The sequence below is a fragment of the Mustelus asterias genome, unplaced genomic scaffold (assembly GCF_964213995.1).
Source record: "Mustelus asterias unplaced genomic scaffold, sMusAst1.hap1.1 HAP1_SCAFFOLD_184, whole genome shotgun sequence".
NCBI lineage: Eukaryota > Metazoa > Chordata > Chondrichthyes > Carcharhiniformes > Triakidae > Mustelus > Mustelus asterias.
In genome coordinates this window covers 506,097-524,928 of record NW_027590182.1, presented here as the reverse complement: position 1 = coordinate 524,928, position 18,832 = coordinate 506,097, and the positions used below count along the sequence as shown (strand labels likewise).

The following is an 18,832-nucleotide window of genomic DNA, read 5'->3' as shown; positions in this document are numbered from 1 at the left end:
GCCACAAGAGGGAGCGCCCTCACTGTGATTGTGTGGAATGAAGGAGTCTTGTGTTATTGTCAATATTTTCATGTTTAATAAATATTTTTGTTAAAAGCTAACTGTCCGTCCAGTGACTCTGTTCACCCACATTTCTAAAACAAAAAGGTAAAAGTTACGGTCAATTGAGCCAGGGTTTTATTCTGGGACCTTCCTGCCCAGAAGTAACATCAGCTGGGATTGTAACTTAGCAGCAGAAACCCATCTTCTGTTCTATTCCCCCAATTCCCACAAAATAGTTTTTAGATTTGGGTGAGTTTGTATAAAATAGAGAAAGGTGGAGATTCAAGACACTTAACAAGTGAATAAAGGCAAAAGATTCCACACATTCTGAACAAACAAAATAAACTTTACACAGTGAGAAAGGAAAAACAAGTTACAATATGTGGAAGGTAAAACATTCAAGAACTTTAGAGAGGAAAGGGAGATGGGATGGTAGTTTACAAGGGCATGTGTCAAAGAAATGTTATTGAGAAGTGGGTGATGATACTGAATTTGGAGAGGAAGATATTGACAATATCAGCTGATATGGAGAAGTTGTGCTGTCAATAGCTCAGTGGGAATAGGATTGAGGGATCAAGAGGTGGGTCTCATGGACAAGATGAGCTCTAAGAGGACATGAGGGGAGGCAGGAGAGAAACTGCAGAAAGATGAGAGTTCAGAGCTCAGATAAAGGGGAGCGTTAGAGGAGGTTTGTTCCAGTGGGTTAGGGGAAGGAGGGAAGCAGTAGAGACAGCTGATTGGATTGTCTCAAGCTTAGTGACAAAGAAGATTGTGAGTTTTATTCCCAATGAGCACTTGTGGGGCGGTGAAGATGGAAGAGGGACAAAGGGAAAGCAACTCAGAAGGAATTCAGTTGTGCTGATGATATTAAAAAGATTCACAGTACTGAACACAAAGATAATTGATTTGACCTTTTTTCAGAATATTAAACCGTATAACTGGCTGGAGTTCATTAACATCAACAAAAACAAACGCAATGAACATATTACAGTCCTGGATAGGATTAACAGCAGATTCCAATCACTGTGGTTACTAGTGAATTCTTTGGTGTCTAAGCAGGTAGGATGACTGAGTGAATCTCTTCCCACTCTCAGAGCAGGTGAATGGCCTCTCCCCAGTGTGAGCTCGCTTGTGTCTCAGCAGGTTGGAGGACTGAATGAATCCCTTCCCACATTCAGAGCAGGTGAATGGCCTTTCCCCAGTGTGGATGCGCTGGTGTAGAATGAGGTGATTTGATTGCCTGAACCCAGTAGCACAGTAAAGGCACCTGAACGGTCTCTCATCAGTGTGAATACGTTGATGGGACATCAGTTCCCCTGAACTTTTATAGCACTTCCCACAGTCAGAGCATTTAAAAGGTCTCTCCCCAGTGTGAATACGCTGGTGTATCAATAGTTTGGATGACCGAGTGAATCCCTCTCCACACTCGGAGCAGGTGAATGGTCTCTCCCCAGTGTGAATTTGCTGGTGCGCAGTAAGGTTATGTGAATGCTTGAACCCAATCCCACAGTGAGAGCACCTGAACAGTCTCTCATCAGTGTGAACACGTTGATGGGACATCAGGTCCCCAGAATGCTTGAAGCACTTCCCACAGTCTGAGCATTTAAAAGGTCTCTCATCAGTGTGAACTCGCTGATGAGCAAGTGGGTGGGATGACTGAGTGAATCCCTTCCCACACTCAGAGCAGGTGAACGGCCTCTCCCCAGTGTGACTTCGCCGATGAAGTTCCAGCTGGGATGGGTAATTAAATTCCTTCCCACAGTCCACACATTTCCACAGTTTTTCCAAGGAGTGGCTGCACTTACGTTTTGACAGGCCAGAGGATCGGCTGAAGCCTCGTCCACACACAGAACCCGTGTACGGTTTCTCTCCACTTTGAATAGTGCTTTTTCCTTCCATGTTCAGAATCCACTGATATTCAGTTATGATAAATTAGACGACTCTGGCAGTTCTTGATATGATATTTACTTTCAGTTTCCTGACTGCAAATCGTCCCCTTCTAGTCCCTGTGAAACTGATTTAAAACAGATAAAAGGGGATTGAGAGAGAAACCACAGAGACAGATGATGAATAGAGTCCAGACCGAAGCAACAATAAAAAAAAACACGCAGGAGGCCAGGAACGGAGTTCTGCATCCAACACGCAGCCTGATTCAAACCGGCTCCTAACTGTGTTTCTAAATTCGAACCTATAAAAGAATAACACAGGAACTTCTGTAGAGACTGTATCTGGGACAAAAAGAACAAATCATCGAGATATTCAACAGGCCAGGCAACCTGTAAGAGTCACAAACAGAATTGAGGGCTCGGTTTTCTGACTTGCCCTCAGTCTATAATGAAACATCTAGAGTCAGGCACTGACTAATGGCGGTCACATTTCCCACAATGCTCTGCGCCTCAGAAACCCCTCCATTCAAAAGTTGTTCACCGTAATTCACTAATCATAGAATCCTTCCAGTGCAGAAAGAGGCCATTTTACCCATCGAGTCTGTACTGACTCTGAGAGCATCTTTCCCAGGCTCACCTCCTATCCCAGTAACCCCACGCACTGACTCTGCTCATCCCCATCCTGACCTTTCTCTTCACCCTGCCTGCAACCGCAACAATATATTCTGTACCCTTACTGTGCAAACTCCACACAGCCAGTCACACACCCACGGCTGGAGTCGAACCCTGGCGCTGTGAGGCAGCAGTGCTAACCACTGTGCCACAGTGAAGGGAGTTTGCCGCAAATTTCGGGTGATAACAATGGGCTGGATGTTGCTCAGAATGTGGAGCACTGCAGCAAAGTACAGAGAGACAGAGACAGAGCAGCAGACTGGACTGAGAAATGGAGTCTGCAGACTGGAACTGGCAGCATGAGGAGAGGTTATTTAGTCTAACACTCACAGCAATCTACAACCCACTCCCATTACCGAGACAGTGAGACAGAGATTACAAACACTCACCAACACAGCTCCACTGAAACGTCCCAGGAAAAAGGGGGAATCTGTGGCTGTTCCTGTCCTGATATCGCCCCAGGACTGTCACTCAAACCCCCAACCCGGCCCAGTTCACAGCTCAGCCTCTCAGCTTGCAGCTTCCTGCACCTTGAGCCAACCCTGCCCAGGGGTGGGAGGGATGTGGAACCACAGAATTGGGGGAGAGGTGACCTCCTGCTGTGCCCCAAATAGTGTGTCCTTCCCCTCCCCCTTGGCGCTCTAAGGTCTCAATGTGGACAGATTGCTGGACTTTGCAGAGCCTCACTGAGCTGCGCCTGTCCCTTATCCTGGGTCACCCCCTCTCCCTGGGTTTAGTGTGTGTGAAATCGCTGCTTGTTTCCCTGCTGAACCTTCAGTTAAACACAAACAGAAAATGCTGGAGAACCTCAGCATTTCTGGCAGCACCTATGATCATCCAGACTGGAAACATTAATTCTGTTCTCTCACCACAGATGCAGTCAGATCCGCTGAGATTTCCAGCATTTTCTGTTTCAGATTCCAGCACCCGCAGTATTTTGCTTTTATCTTCGTTTAAACACGCATTCTGTGATGGCCTTTACCCTGGTTGCTCCTTTCCAGAGCTTCCCACCTTCTGCTATTGTCCCTGACTCCCACATTAACTCTGTCATTCCTCCCCTTTACCCCGCTCACCCTGTCTAAAGTCAGGCTCAGAGTTTTAGCGCCATCTCCCCCTCCCCCAGCCTCCACATCCCAACACCCGGAATCTCTAACCCAGCGGTTCCAGTTTGTCTGGTTTGAGTTCAGATTTGCCGCAGCACCGACAGGATTTCACTTCAAACCAGCCGGAACTGACTGCTCACAAATCCCAAAATGTTTCTCCAGCAGCCCGGGCTTGTTAACGTTGTTTAAAGTCAGTTTCAGTTACTCTCCTCAGTTTAAAAAACTTCTCCATTTAATTTAAGATATTATTCACACCAGACACAAATATAAAACAGTGAACATTATCCCCCCACCCTGACCCGAGCTGGAGTGTCCCGAGGAAGAGACATCTGTTCCGGGTGTGACAATTCTTCGACATTCTCTGTGACATAAAGCAGGAAACGCTGGAAATACTCAACAAGTCAGGCAGCCTCTGTGGAGAGAGAAACAGACTGAATGTGACCTGTCATCGGAACTGGGAAATATAATATTATTTCCCGCAACTAAAAGAGACACTTTACAGCCTTCAGAACAAAACTGAGCTCAACAATTTTACACCACAATCTCTGCCCCCATTGTGTTCTGTGTTTCGTTGTTGCTTTTTTCACCTCATTTCCCTCTTGTTTTCTTTACTTTGCATTCGGACTATTGCTAACCGGCTATTTACACCTCATCCAGAACATCTTTTGTGTCTTTACTTGTCCCATTAACACTCGTTTTGGTCTTGGGCTGTGAATCATGTTATCAGTTTGCAGATTTTTCATTTTGTTCTTCTCCACCTCCCTCTCTCCTTTCTTCACGGGTCTGGCTTTCCCTGTGTGGCTCCGGAGAACGAGCGGATTTAAGACGTCTGAAAGAGAGAGAATGAGATTTTTTTTTCTCTCAGAGGGTCTTTGGTCTGTGGAATTCTCTTCCCCAGAGAGCAGTGGAGAGAGAGAGTCATTGAATATTTTTAAGGCTGATTCATTGGATTCTTGAGAGGAGAGTGGAGTTTTGGCCACAGTCAGATCAGCCGGGATCTTATCTGGAGCAGAGCAGCCCAAAGGTCTACTGCTGCTCTTGATTCATATGGATGTTTAACTGTGTTTTACTCTGTTTCTGCCTCCACACAAACTGCCGGGCCTGTTGACTCTTTGTGGCGTTGACTGTTTTATTTCAGATTTTAACACTCTAACCTCACGGTAAGCTATTGCAGAAGATACGGAGGCATGGGATTGAGGGTGATTTAGCGGTTTGGATCAGGAATTGGCTAGCTGTAAGAAGATTTTAAACTCTCTGGGAACTGTGCCCAGGGACACACACACACACACACAGTTAATCCAGTTCTCCGGGATTACTGCTCTGTAACATATCACTGTGTAATCTAACAATTAATCCAGTTCCCCTGGATTACTGCTCTGTAACATATCACTGTGTAATCCAACAATTAATCCAGTTCTCCTGGATTTCTGCTCTGTAACATATCACTGTGTAATCCAACAATTAATCCAGTTCCCCTGGATTTCTGCTCTGTTACATATCACTGTGTAATCCAACAATTAATCCAGTTCCCCTGGATTTCTGCTCTGTTACATATCACTGTGTAATCCAACAATTAATCCAGTTCCCCTGGATTGCTGCTCTGTTACATATCACTGTGTAATCCAACAATTAATCCAGTTCCCCTGGATTTCTGCTCTGTTACATATCACTGTGTAATCCAACAATTAATCCAGTTCTCCTGGATTTCTGCTCTGTTACATATCACTGTGTAATCCAACAATTAATCCAGTTCCCCTGGATTGCTGCTCTGTTACATATCACTGTGTAATCCAACAATTAATCCAGTTCCCCTGGATTGCTGCTCTGTTACATATCACTGTGTAATCCAACAATTAATCCAGTTCTCCTGGATTTCTGCTCTGTTACATATCACTGTGTAATCCAACAATTAATCCAGTTCCCCTGGATTTCTGCTCTGTTACATTTCACTGTGTAACGGAACCCGCTCCTGCTGCAGTGAACACACAAATACAGCCAGGGAGCTCCCTCTTGTGGCGATGTCAGGTAAACGGCCTCTGCCTGGGAAATCACTGAATTCTCAGATTCCTGAAGGATCTTGTTGGAGGATTGTGCTGCTGTATTTATTTTATTCCTATTATTTTTATTTGAATATATTTTAATGCAGACGAATCTATTCTCATAACTGATATCAATCTCGGAAACAAATACAGACAAACTCATAGACACACAAATACTCAGAAAAATGCAGACACATACATATGATTCCAAGAATAAATTAGATATAGCTCTTGGGGCTAAAGGTATGGGAAGAAGGGGGATCAGAATATTGAATTCGATGATCAGCCATGATCAAAATGAATGGCGGAGCAGGCTCGAAGGGCCGAATGGCCTACTCCTGCTTCTAGTTTCTATCTTTCTATAATCTCACACAAACACACACACACGCACGCACAGATACACACTCATACATACTATCTCAGACACTCTCACAAACACAAAGACAGACTGAGACCATGAAGGGTTGATGTCAGTCTCACTCCAAATAATCTGCTGGGCAAATTAAAATAACAGAAGCAAATCTGAAATTCAATGTGTGAGTTTTGTTGTGAAATGAGATAATGTATAAATATATCCCCATAGCTCAGGGCGGGAGTGGAATTGATGATTTGTCTGCTGTCTGAACAAATATTAAATTGGAGAGATTATAAAGTTTGAATTGTAATATCTAATGGTGGAAAGTATCTGGGAGCAGAGTGGGTGTGATAAAGGCTGGAATACAAACTGGGGGAATGAGGGTGAAACTGCTGTGCAGAGTGAATGGTTCTTGTTGTAGGGAGGGATGGGAGGAGGGATAGAGAGAGGGTTGGGGGAATGACCTTCCAGAATGTCTTTCCCAGCCTTGAGATCCAGGGAAGTTTTCAGCATTAAAACAGAAAATGCTGACAATAAGAATCCACACTTTTCCAAGTACCAGTTGATTGCGCCCCAGATTATTGGTTTCATTTTTCTCCACCGCTGATGTTAAGATGATTGTTCTGTAATTTTTTGAACAGGGATGTTACATTTACAATCTCTCAGCCTTTTGGCACCACAACTCTATGAGAAGGATTGGAAGGTTGCGGTCAGAGCCTCCACAAGCTCCATGTGAAGGACAGTGTGTGTCAGAGTGCAGCAGTCCCTCAATGTCAGACTGCAGTGTCAGCCCAGATAATGTGCTCAGCTTGATGAGTATTTCCTGTTGTTATTGATGTGGATCATTCAGAAACAATGGACTCTGATGATGTCATCCAGTCCTGCTGCAATGATGTCATAGAGACTATTACATCACAGTGGAGCCTTAGTGGTGAAAACAGTTTTGTTCCAGACGGCAGCAAGTCCATTACTGATAGATCAGCAACTAGAATTACTGGGTCACAGAGCACAATATTAGGATGGATGGTCAAAACCTTTTTTGGAGAGACAGACCTTAACAAACACCTTTAATCTGGACAGTTAGAGAGGGAGTTTCAGAATCTCATTTCCAGGCCTTGTTACATTCACTCAAAATATTTTACAGAAATTGATAAGTTATAATGATCAGGAAGGTTTGAAAAGCATTAATCTCATCTCTTAGGAACAATGTTGACCCCATTTTCTGTCTCAATCTGTTTCTCTTTGTCTCAGTTTACGAACTTCCATCCCATTCACTCTGTCTCTTTCCCCATTTACTTTGCTCCCTCTATTCACTTGCTCTCTGTCTGTAATAATCACAGTGGCTGCCGGTGATTCTCTGACTACAATCAGATAAGAAATTAATCCGAAGTGTGCAGTCCCACCCAGCTGCACAACAATGGAGAGGCACTGGAGGAAGATGGCTTGGTCAATGGTGTCAATAACTGCAGACTGGCTGAGAAGGACAGTGACAGATAACTTACCTCAGTCATATTCACACAGTAATTTGAGACTTTGGTAAGAGCTGGTTTAATACTGTGCAAAAGACAAATGTAATCAGAGGGATTCACACAGGGAATTTCAGGACATATGGGCAGAGATTTGGGAGACAACAGGGATTTTGGAAGTCATAATGAGAGATGGGCAGGAGGGGAACAAAGACACTGGGGTCAAGGATGGGCTCGTGGGAGGAAGGGAAGCAACAGAGGCAGCTTTTTAAATTTCATTTGTGAGACATGGATGTTGTTGCATGGCCAGCATTTATTGCAAGTTGCCCTTGAGAAGGTGGTGATGAGCTGCCTTCTTGAACAACTGAGTGGCTTGCTTGGCCATTTTAGAGTCAACCACATTGCTGTGGCTCTGGAGTCCCATGTAGGCCAGACCAGGCAAGGACGGCAGATTTCCTTCCCTAAAGGACATCATTAAACCAGATGGGTTTTTGCGACAATTGTTTCACGGTCATCAGTAAATTCTTAATTCCAGATATGTTTTATTGAATTCAAATTTCACCATCTGCCCTGGTGGGATTCAAACCTGGTCCCCAGAACATTAGCTGAGTTTCTGGATTAATCGTCTAGTGTTAATACCACTCGGCCATCACCTCCCCTCAATCTTAGTGACAAAGAAGCTCCATGCGCTCCTCACACTTGTTGTTGGAGGGAAGGATGGAGAAGACTGGGGAGAGGGAGAGCCCTTCAAAAGGATCCAAAGTGAACATAGAACATAGAAAAGCTACAGCACAAACAGGCCCTTCGGCCCACAAGTTGCGCCGAACAATTTCCTTACCTTCTAGGTTCATCTATAACCGTCTATCTTACTAACCTCCATGAACCTATCCAAAAGTTTCTGAAAAGACTCAATCGAATCCGCTTCCACCACCACTACCAGCAGCCGATTCCGCGCACCCGCCACCCTCTGAGTGAAAAACTTACCCCTATTATCTCCTCTATACCTACTCCCCAGCACCCTAAACCTGTGGCCTCTCATGACAATCATTTCAGCCCTGGGTAAAAGCCTCTGAGAATCCACTCTATCAATACCTCTCAACATCTTACACACCTCTATCAGGTCACCTCTCATCCTTCGCCTCTCCAAGGAGAATAGACCTCGCTCTCTCAACCTATCCTCATAGGGCATACCACTTAATCCCAGCAACATCCTCGTAAATCTCCTCTGCACCCGTTCTATGGCTTCCACATCCTTTCTGTAATGAGGCGACCAGAACTGGGCACAGAACTCCAGGTGGGGTCTGACCAGGATCCTATACAGCTGCAGCATTATCTCCCGATTTCTAAACTCAATTCCTCTATTGATCAAGGCCAGTATTCCATACGCCTTCTTAACCACAGCCTCTACCTGTGACGCTGCTTTGAGCCCGGACCCCAAGATCCCTCTGTTCTTCCACACTGCCAAGCGTCTTACCCTTAATATTATATTCTTCCATTCTATTCGACCTGCCAAAATGAACCACCACTCACTTATCTGGGTTGAAGTCCATCTGCCACTTCTCTGCCCAGTCTTGCATCTTATCTATGTCTCGTTGCAACTGTTGACATCCCTCCACACTATCCACAACACCTCCAACCTTTGTGTCATCAGCAAACTTGCCAACCCATTTTTCCACTTCCTCATCCAGGTCATTTATAAAAATCACAAAGAACAAGGGTCCCAGAACAGATCCCTGGGGCACCCCACTGGTGACCGACCTCCACTCTGAAAAAGACCCATCTCCAACCACTCTTTGCCTTCTGTGGGCAAGCCAGTTCTGAATCCACAAAGCAACATCCCCTTGTATCCCTTGCCCCTTCACTTTCTCCATAATCCTTGCATGGGGCACTTTACCAAACGCCTTACTGAAATCCATATAAACCACATCTACCGCTCTTCCCCCATCGAAGTGTCTAGTCACATCTTCAAAAACCTCAATCAGACTCGTAAGGGATGATCTGCCTCGGACAAAGCCGTGCTGGCTACTTCTGATCATACTATTCCTTTCCAAATGTTCATAAATCCTGCCTCTCAGGATCTTCTCCATCAACTTACCTACCACTGAGGTTAGACTCACTGGTCTATAATTTCCTGGGCAATCTCTTCTCCCTTTCTTGAATAACGGAACCACATCCGCCATCCTCCAATCCTCCGGAACCTCTCCCGTCTCCATTGATGATGCAAAGATCATCGCCAGAGGATCAGCAATCTCTTCCCTCACCTCCCACAGTAACCTGGGGTACATCCCATCTGGTCCTGGTGATTTATCTAACTTAAGTGAGTTAGAGACATTAAATAGATGCAACACAGTGTGTTCAATATAAAAATAGTAAAAATAGTAATATAAAACTGATTTATTTGACCTTTATCCACAATATTAGCCCAAAAAACTGGCTGGAATTTATTGACATCATCCAACAGACCCCAACGAACATCATCCTGGACGTCACTGACAGCAAAATCCAATCATTGTCATTGTTTGTGAGCTTGTTGGTGTCTCATCAGTACAGAAAAATAAGCAAATCCCCTCCCACATTCAGCACATGTGAATGGCCTCTCCCCAGTGTGAACTCGCTGGTGTGTCAGCAGGTTCGATGACTGAGTGAAACCCTTCCCACACACACAGCAGGTGAACGGCCTCTCCCCAGTGTGAACTCGCTGGTGTGTCAGCAGGTTCGATGACTGAGTGAATCCCTTCCCACACACAGAGCAGGTGAACGGCCTCTCCCCAGTGTGAACTCGCTGGTGCATCAGAAGTTTGGATGAGGAAGGGAATCCCTTCCCACACTCAGAGCAGATGAATGGTCTCCCCCCAGTTTGAACACACTGGTGTGTCAGAAGGACGGATGACTGAGTAAATTCCTTTCCACACTCAGGGCAGGTGGACAGCCTCTCCCCAGTGTGAATTTGCTGCTGTACAGTCAGATGAGACGATCGCTTGAATGCAGAACCACAGTGAGAGCATCTGAACGGTCTCTCGTCAGTGTGAACAGGTTGATGCTGCATCAAGTCCTGGGAACTTTTAAAGCGTTTTCCACAGTCTGGACATGTAAAAGGTCTCTCATCAGCGTGAACTCGCTGGTGTGTCAGCAGTTTGTATTGCTGAGTAAATCCTTTCCCACACATGGAACAGGTGAATGGCCTCTCATTGCTGTGAACACGTTGATGGTGCATCAGTTCCCCAGAACATTTGTAACACTTCCCACAGTCTGAGCATTTAAATGGTCTCTCCTCAGTATGAACTCGCTGATGATTCAACAGGGTGGATGACTGACTGAATCCCTTCCCACACACAGAACAGGTGAACGGTCTCTCCCCAGTGTGAACTCGCTGGTGTCTCTGCAGGTGGGATAACTGAGTGAATCCCTCCCCACACTGAGAGCAGGTGAACGGCCTCTCCCCAGTGTGAACTCGCTGGTGTATCTGCAGGCTGGATAACTGAGTAAACCCTTTCCCACAATCAGAGCAGGTGAATGGTCTCTCCCCAGTGTGGCTGCGGCGATGAGTTTCCAGCTGAGATGGGTAATTGAATCCCTTCCCACAGTCCCCACATTTCCACGGTTTCTCCATGGTGCGGCTGTCCTTGTGACTCTCCAGGTTAAATAATCAGTTCAATCTCACACAGAACACGGATACAGTCTCTCCCCACTGTGAATGCCGCGATGTATTTTCAGGCTGTGTAACTGGTTAAAGCTCTTTCCACAGTCAGTGCACTGGAACACTCTCACTCGGGTATATGTGTGTCACGGCATTTTTCCAGTCACATTTATGCAAAAAAAAAGTCTGAAGCAGACAGAACAGAAAAATATTTCACCTTTTAGATTGAAAGGCCGATGGTATTCAGGTCCAGATGAACTGAATGACTGTCAGAATTTGACATGACATTTGTTCGAGATTTCTGTCTGTCAATCCTCACCTTCTCATATTCTGTGAAAGGAGTTTACAAAAGTCATCACTGTCAGCACAGATTAGAAATTCAGAACAGACAATTCTAGTTTCTATGGAACATTGTTTCCTCTCTCATTCCCCAAAAGCTGTAAATCTCCATCCCACACACTCTCCCTCCATTCTCACTCTGCTGTATCTAATATTCACCCTCCCAATTCTCCTGAAGGTGCTGATTGAGGCTGATTGACAGATCCATGCTCACTGCTTCCTGTCCTGGACACAGAGAGCTGAAAATCTCCGTGCAGGCGGCCAGACAGATCTATGTCTCTATTACGGGACTAAAAATATGTTTAATGGATAGAATTGTTTCAGTTGGCTAAGATACAGGGGGCTACAATTGATCATGATCTTGAACTGCTTGTGAGGGTGTTCAAGCAGAGATGATCAATAACTTGGAAATGAAATTGGAGTTGCTGCAGAATGGGATCCACTCGACACTGACAGTGAGTCGGCATGGTCCCAAGTGGTCCAATGGACTCCTTCTGTGCTGTAATGACTCTATTACTGGAAATATATCACGTAGCTACATGTTAGGGCTCAGGTTAGAAACTCCAAAATGTTTTATGGAACCCGCCTGAATCATACGTTTTGCATCTTGAATTTGGCATGAAATGTTTCACTTCAGATATGATTCAAATGACCCACCTTTTCACAAAGTTTACTTAAGAATATAGTTAACATGTTTAGTAAGAAAATTAGCAAGAACTTTTAGCAATTACAAACAAAACAAAACAACCAAGATAATGCCTAACCCATCAACAGCAGAATATTTTCTTCAGGAAGGCAAGACTTTGCTTTCAGATAACCAACAGAATTTCCAAATAAAACAGGGGAGAGAAAGCGAGAGAGACGTCTCTTTTCAGCGTGATGCCCCTTCTAAAACTAAACTGCATCTCAGAACTGAAAATCATAGAAATCATAGAAACCCTACAGTGCAGAAGGAGGCCATTCGGCCCATCGAGTCTGCACCGACCACAATCCCACCCAAACCCTACCCCCACATATTTACCCACTAATCCCTCTAACCTACACATTTTAGGATTCTAAGGGGCAATTTTTAACCTGGCCAATCAACCTAACCCGCACATCTTTGGACTGTGGGAGGAAACCGGAGCACCCGGAGGAAACCCACGCAGACACAAGGAGAATGTGCAAACTCCACACAGACAGTGACCCGAGCCGGGAATCGAACCCAGGACCCTGGAGCTGTGAAGCAGCAGTGCTAACCACTGCGCTACCGTGCTTCTGTCACCTGACCTGCAACCAGTTTTTTATCCACAAATCCCAAAGTAAAAACAAACAACCTCTATGTAAGCCACTTAAGGAGCAAATAAAGGACTCTTTGTAGACAAGCCGGTGCCATAATGTAAAAAAAACAAAGGTTTATTTACAACAGCAGGATCATGATTTTGAGATTAAAAAATTTGTAAAGAAACACTAATGTCACACGACCGTACGGTATTACAGATTAGAAATAATAATAAATGGACATTACTGCAGAACCATACATGTCTAATCTTGCCATATGACAATACTGAACATATCTCTAATCTATATTAATTTACAGTCCCCTTAAATGTCAGATATTTCCTGGAGAAACCAGCCCTTTAATTGTGAACATTAGGAAAGGGACCTTTGAGCCAGACAAATCAATGTGTCAAGCTGAGGGAGCAAGGGATGTCAATGTCTTTAACAGAGAAAGACCTGGGCCAACCTTTCCACAATCTGCACCCTCCCTGGATTCACTTCCTTTCCCTTCAGTTGCTGTAAGTCCCTAATTTCCCCCAGAATGAGAAAAGAAATGGAAAGGTGGAGAAAACAAAGTGTTTTACTCACAGATGTTGGAACAGGAGGAAGTTTGAGTCTGTCTGATGCCCTATCGTCATTCGCGCAAAAACCCACGCTCTAATTGGCTGGAAAACCTGAGGCCTTCCGGTCCTCCAACTCTTCTCATTGGCCAGAGCTGGAGAGACAGTGAATCAAAAATGCGCATGTGCGAGTTTTTAGGGTGAATGCGCATGTGCGGGTGTGAGGCGGGGCCCGGACAAAGCCGGCGCACTGACCATTGTCTGTCCGGGTCTTCCAGCCTTTCCCATTGGACAACAGCTCAGCGCGGCTGGAGGGCAAAGTCCCGCCCACCCCCACGTGGGGCTCCGCCCCTCATTGTCTGTCTGCGGGGGATTGACCAATGGGAACTCCGGAGGACCGGAAGGACTCTGCTCCGGTCGCTGCCTCTCACAGGCTCTGGCCAATGGGCATTCTGGAGGACCGGAAGGATTCTGGTCCCCCAGCCAATCAAAGCTCCTCCATTGCCTGAATGCGGAAGTTGCACAATGAGCTTGTTCAGCTGCTCATTCCGGCCCAGCAAAGCTGCTGCTTCTCTTTCTGAATGAAGATTGAGCTTCAGACAGACTCAAACTTCATCCTGTCTCTCCAACATCTGTGAGTAAAACACTTTCTTTTCTCCTCCTTCCATTCCTTTTTTCATTCTGGGGGGAAACTGTTGATTTGCAGCAACTGATCACGAGAAATAGACGCAGGAGTGGCCAGCAGGCCCTTCATGGCTGATCCATGCCGGCTTCAACTCCTTTTGTGAGCCTTTTCCCATAGCCCTCTATTCCTCGATCTATCAACTATTTATCCACCTCCACTTTAAATACTTATCGTGGTCTAGCCTCCACCTGTGGGGGAGAGAATTCCAGAGATTCACCACCCTCTGGGGGGAAGAAATTTCTGTGCACCTCAGTTTTAAATGACCGACCATTTAGCTTGTTCGAGACTTCCGCACTTGTAAAAATATCTCACCGTCTATCCTGTCAAGCCCCCCTCAGGATCTTATGTCTCAATAAAGTCACCTCTTTGTCTTCAAAGCTTCAAGGAATACAGACCTAGACAATTTATTCTCTCTTGATAGGACAACCCTCTCACCCAGGAATTTGCCTGGTGAATCTCCTTTGGACTACATCCAATGTTACTGTATCCTTGTTTAAGTAAGAAGATCAAAACTACGCAGTATTCCAGGTGAGGCCTCACCAGCACAACCCCCCCCTGTTTTTAAACTCCAACCCCTTTGCAACAAAGGTCAAAATTCCATTTTTCTTCTTACCAACTGTGGGACCTGCCTGCTAGCTTTTTGTGATTCATGTGCAAGAACATCTCGATCCCTCTGTACTTCACTCACCTGCAGCCTCTCTCCACGTAGGTAATCTCCCTTTTGATTTCTCCTACTGAAATACATGACCTCCCACTTCTCCACATTAAACTTCATTTGCCAGGTTTTCATCACAATCTATCTATATCCCACTGCAGAATCAAAATATCCTCATCACAACATGTCCTTCCACCTATCTTCATATCATTTGGAAACCTTACATTCTGTTCCCTCCTCCAGGTCATTAATTGAATAATGAACAATTGCGTGCCAAGAACTGATCCCTGTGGTACTCCACTAGTTACATCTTTCCACTCTGAAAATGACCCATTTATTCCAACTCTCTGTTTTCTATGTGACGGCCAGTTTTCAATCCATGCTAACACACTTCCACCAATTCCATGGACCTTTACTTTATGCACCAGCCTCTTATGTGGCGCCTTGACAAATGCCTTTTGGAAATCATAGAACCCCTAGATTGCAGAAGGGGGTCATTTGGCCCATCGAGCCTGCACCAACTTTCCAACAGAGCATCTTTCCGAGGCCCTATCTCCATAACCCCAAATTCTTACCCCACTAATCCCCCGAATCTACACATTTTAGAACACAAAGGTTCAATTTAGCATAGCCAATCCACCTAACCTGCACATCTTTGGAATGTAGGAGGAAACAAGAGCACGCGAAGGAAACCTACTCAGACACGGGGAGAATGTGTAAATTCCACACAGACTGTCACCCAAGGCCGAAATTGAAGCTGCATCCCTCGCGCTGTGAAGCAACAGTGCTAACCACTGTGCCGCCGTACCACCCTATCTAAATACACTACATCTACAGATTGAACTCGATCTACTCTTCCTCTTGCATTCTCAAGGAAATCGAGCAAATTTGGCGAACATGATTTATCTTTCCGAAAACCATGTTGCCTTAGCTTGATTATATTCAGCTTTCCTAAATGATTAGCTATTTCCTCTTTGATTATTGACTCCAGCTTCTTGCCAATAATAGATGTTAAATTAACTGGCCTATAGTTCCCTGCCTTCTGCCTTTCTCCCTTTTTGACCAAGGGAATCACATTGGCTGATTGCCAATCTTCTGATACGCTCCCGGAATCTAGCGAGTTAAGAAAGATTTCAACAAAATTCTCCATTATCTCTCCAGCAACCACCATTAAAAGCCTAGCGTGCAGTTCATTGGATCCTGGCAACTGAAGGGAAGGGAAGTGAATCCAGTCTGTACATTCCACACATTGTTAGTCCAGTCATAGAGACATATATCTGTCTGGCCGCCTGCATGGAGATTCTGAGCTCTTTGTGTCCAAGACACGAACCAGTGAGCATGGATCTGTCAATCAGCCTCAATCAGCACCTTCAGGAGAATTGGGAGGTGAATATTAGATACAGCAGAGTGAGAATGGAGGGAGAGTGTGTGGGATGGAGATTTACAGCTTTTGGGGAATGAGAGAGGAAAAAATGTTCATTAGAATCATAGAATTGCTGCATCTTATCAGCCATCCCTGAGCCTTCATAATGAATCCCTCTTCTCAGGATACCCTTATCTCTGACTTGTCTGTACTGCCGGCAGTCTCACAAAGCAGCTGCCTATGTGCTGATACGGGAGGCCCTGCTCGGCAAGTTTAATGCTCCATGACTGTGTCTTTAATGAACGCTCCATAGAAACTAGAATTGACTGATTTGAATTTTGATCATGTACTGAATTGTGATGTTTTTCTTAAATTGAATTACAGGATATTAGATGAGGAGAAATCACAGACAGAAATCTAAAATGTCAGATCTGGATCTGACAGAGTGACTCGATTCCTTGGGACCTGAATATCATCAGGCTCTGAATCTCGAAGGAGAAATGTTTGCCCGGTCTATCAGCTTCAGAAGATTTTAAACATCGCTGTGACGAGAAATGCACTGAGACACACACAGCCAAGTGAGAGTGTTCCAGTGAACTGAGTGTGGAAAGAACTTTAACCAGTTACACAGCCTGAAAATACATCGCAGCATTCACAGCGGGGAGAGACTGTACCCGTGTTCTGTGTGAGATTTAACTGATTGTTTAACCTGGAGAGTCACAAGGACACCCGCACCATGGAGAAACCATGGAAATGTGGGGACTGTGGGAAGAGATACAGATTCCCATCATATCTCGAAGCTCATCGGCGCATTCACACTGGAGAGAGGCCATTCACTTGCCCTTGGTGTGGGATGGGATTCAGTATTGTATCCACCCTGCAGAGACACCAACGAATTCACACTGGGGAGAGGCCGTTCACTTGCTCTCAGTGTGGGAAGGCATTCGCTCACGCATCCACCCTACAGGCACACCAGCGAGTTCACACTGGGGAGAGGCCATTCACCTGCACTGTATGTGGGAAGGGATACACTCAATTATCCAGCCTGCAGTCACACCAGCGAGTTCACACTGGGGAGAGACCGTTCACCTGCTCTCAGTGTGGGAAGGGATTTGGTCATGCAGCCACCCTGCAGGCACACCAGCGAGTTCACACTGGGGAGAGGCCGTTCACCTGCTCTGTATGTGAGAAGGAGTTCACTCGGCTATCTAGCCTGCAGGTACATCAGCGAGTTCACACCGGGGTGAGACCATTCACCTGCTCTCAATGTGGGAAGGGATTCAATGATTTATATGCCCTGCAAACACACCAGCGAGTTCACACTGGAGAGAAGCCATTCACCTGCTCTCAGTGTGGGAAGGGATTCACTCAGTTATGCAACCTGCGGACACACCAGCGAGTTCATACTGGGGAGAGACCATTCTGCTGCACTCAATGTGGGAAGGTATACAGAGATTCATCCACCCTGCAGACACACCAGCGAGTTCACACCGGGGAGAGGCCATTCACCTGCTCTGTGTGTGAGAAGGGATTCAGAGTTTCATCCAGCCTGCTGAGACACCAGCGAGTTCACAAGTGATTACAGGGGTTGGATTCTGCTGTTACAATTCAGCTCTCAAATATGTCCAGGACTGCGTTTTGTTCATTCTCACAGATGGTCAACCGGTCGCACGATTTTGCCTCCAGTGGGCTGATGCTCTTTGAGTCTTGCTGCTAAAACCCTGTTTTCAAATTTCACAAGGATCACAGAGTGACAGGGTGTTAAGAAGTTCAGACATATTTAGTCAGCATTTCTGTTTGAAACTCCCCCAATGCCCATCCAATTTCCTTTGTAATTGTTTCTTGTCTCCACTTCCTCCACCCTCGTCGGCAGCGAGTTCCAGGTCATTACCATTCGCTGCATCAAAATATTCTTCCTCACGTCCCCCTCCACTGCATCTCTGATCCAAAACCTTAAATCTGTGACCCCCTCATCCTTGTCCCTTCAGCTAATGGGAACAGCTTTTCTTTGTCCACCTTATCTAAACCTGTCAGAATCTTGTCCACCTCTATCAAATCTCCCTTCAACATCCTTTGTTCCAAGGGGAACAATAAGGAACAAACTAACAGAACATGTTAACACCTGAAATCAAATGGGAATGTTTAATTTCTGTGTTAAAGATTTGGACTGTAAGAGTGAATTAATGGATTTGGTAAACGGGGGGATAGATTTAACACCCCCCCCCCCTCCTTCATTCGAGTAAAATCACAGGCTGGTCAATTGCTAATACCTCAAGGTGCTGACATCAGGAGGCTTGCCAGCAAGGTTGTTTACTTTCTAGAAAAACGGACCATTTTCTCACAAACTTTTGAGTAAAGATTTAAGAACTAACCTAAGATTGGAATTTTAAATGTTCTGTGTATTGAATAATTGTGTAAGCTGTCTGTATCTGTGACTTGGAGCTGAGAGTTGTATTAGAATGCTATCTCTGTGATTACTCTGTTCGAGAGCTGTGACTTTGAGCTGTGAGAGCTGTATCACAGGAGGGTGCTCCTCCAGAGCTTTCTCTGGGGTTGTTCCCTCCAGGCGTGAATCATGAATAAACTATTGTAACATGTTCCTGGGTCTCCTGTGGTTAGTTGGAAGAAATACATCACAACAGGACAATAAAGGAATTGGAATAACTCACCTTGGGTGTGGTTGAATGGAATATATCAATCTGGTGTCCACCTACATTCTAGTGAAAGTCTGGAATGTGTAGCTGGGATGAATAAGTTGATCACTTTCTCT

General features: G+C 45.3%; 4 protein-coding genes and 1 long non-coding RNA gene across 6 annotated transcripts in view; 3 read left to right on the top strand and 2 right to left on the bottom strand.

Moving 5' to 3' along the window:
* LOC144485303 (uncharacterized) overlaps positions 1 to 18,832 on the bottom strand; it is a 461,444-nt gene that overhangs the window by 118,917 nt on the left and 323,695 nt on the right. The window lies entirely within an intron of this gene.
* The window catches only part of LOC144485290 (uncharacterized), a 308,115-nt gene that overhangs the window by 144,405 nt on the left and 144,878 nt on the right, over positions 1 to 18,832 (top strand). The window lies entirely within an intron of this gene.
* The window catches only part of LOC144485293 (uncharacterized), a 113,353-nt gene that overhangs the window by 41,802 nt on the left and 52,719 nt on the right, over positions 1 to 18,832 (top strand). The window lies entirely within an intron of this gene.
* LOC144485285 (uncharacterized) lies at positions 123 to 14,819 on the bottom strand. The gene is made up of 4 exons (XM_078203492.1): positions 14,733 to 14,819; positions 10,756 to 11,194; positions 10,523 to 10,644; positions 123 to 134 (listed from the first exon to the last, which is right to left on the bottom strand). The coding sequence occupies exons 1-4, from the start codon at positions 14,817 to 14,819 to the stop codon at positions 123 to 125; spliced, it is 660 nt and encodes a 219-aa protein (XP_078059618.1).
* On the top strand, positions 13,880 to 18,661 carry LOC144485298 (uncharacterized). Of its 2 annotated transcripts, none has more exons than XM_078203508.1 (2): positions 13,880 to 13,993; positions 16,447 to 18,661. In XM_078203508.1, exon 2 carries the CDS (start codon positions 16,799 to 16,801, stop codon positions 17,639 to 17,641), a length of 843 nt encoding a protein of 280 aa, XP_078059634.1. In that variant the 5' UTR covers positions 13,880 to 13,993; positions 16,447 to 16,798; the 3' UTR covers positions 17,642 to 18,661. The 2 variants fall into 2 exon arrangements, with proteins under 2 accessions (XP_078059634.1, XP_078059635.1); XM_078203509.1 differs by lacking the exon at positions 13,880 to 13,993 and adding an exon at positions 14,466 to 14,572 and having other exon boundaries at positions 16,447 to 18,655.

What these genes read in the sequence shown, in the direction of transcription:
- LOC144485285 (XM_078203492.1), bottom strand. Translation starts at nt 14,819, where the DNA reads ATGAAGTTTAATGTGGAGAAGTGGGAGGTCATGTATTTCAGTAGGAGA. An exon ending in TACGTGGAGAGAGGCTGCAG is followed by an intron (nt 11,195 to 14,732) that starts GTGAGTGAAGTA and finishes TTTAACCTGGAG; the next exon opens with AGTCACAAGGACAGCCGCAC. An exon ending in GCACCATCAACGTGTTCACA is followed by an intron (nt 10,645 to 10,755) that starts GCAATGAGAGGC and finishes TTACATGTCCAG; the next exon opens with ACTGTGGAAAACGCTTTAAA.
- LOC144485298 (XM_078203508.1), top strand. Translation starts at nt 16,799, where the DNA reads ATGGAGAAACCATGGAAATGTGGGGACTGTGGGAAGAGATACAGATTC.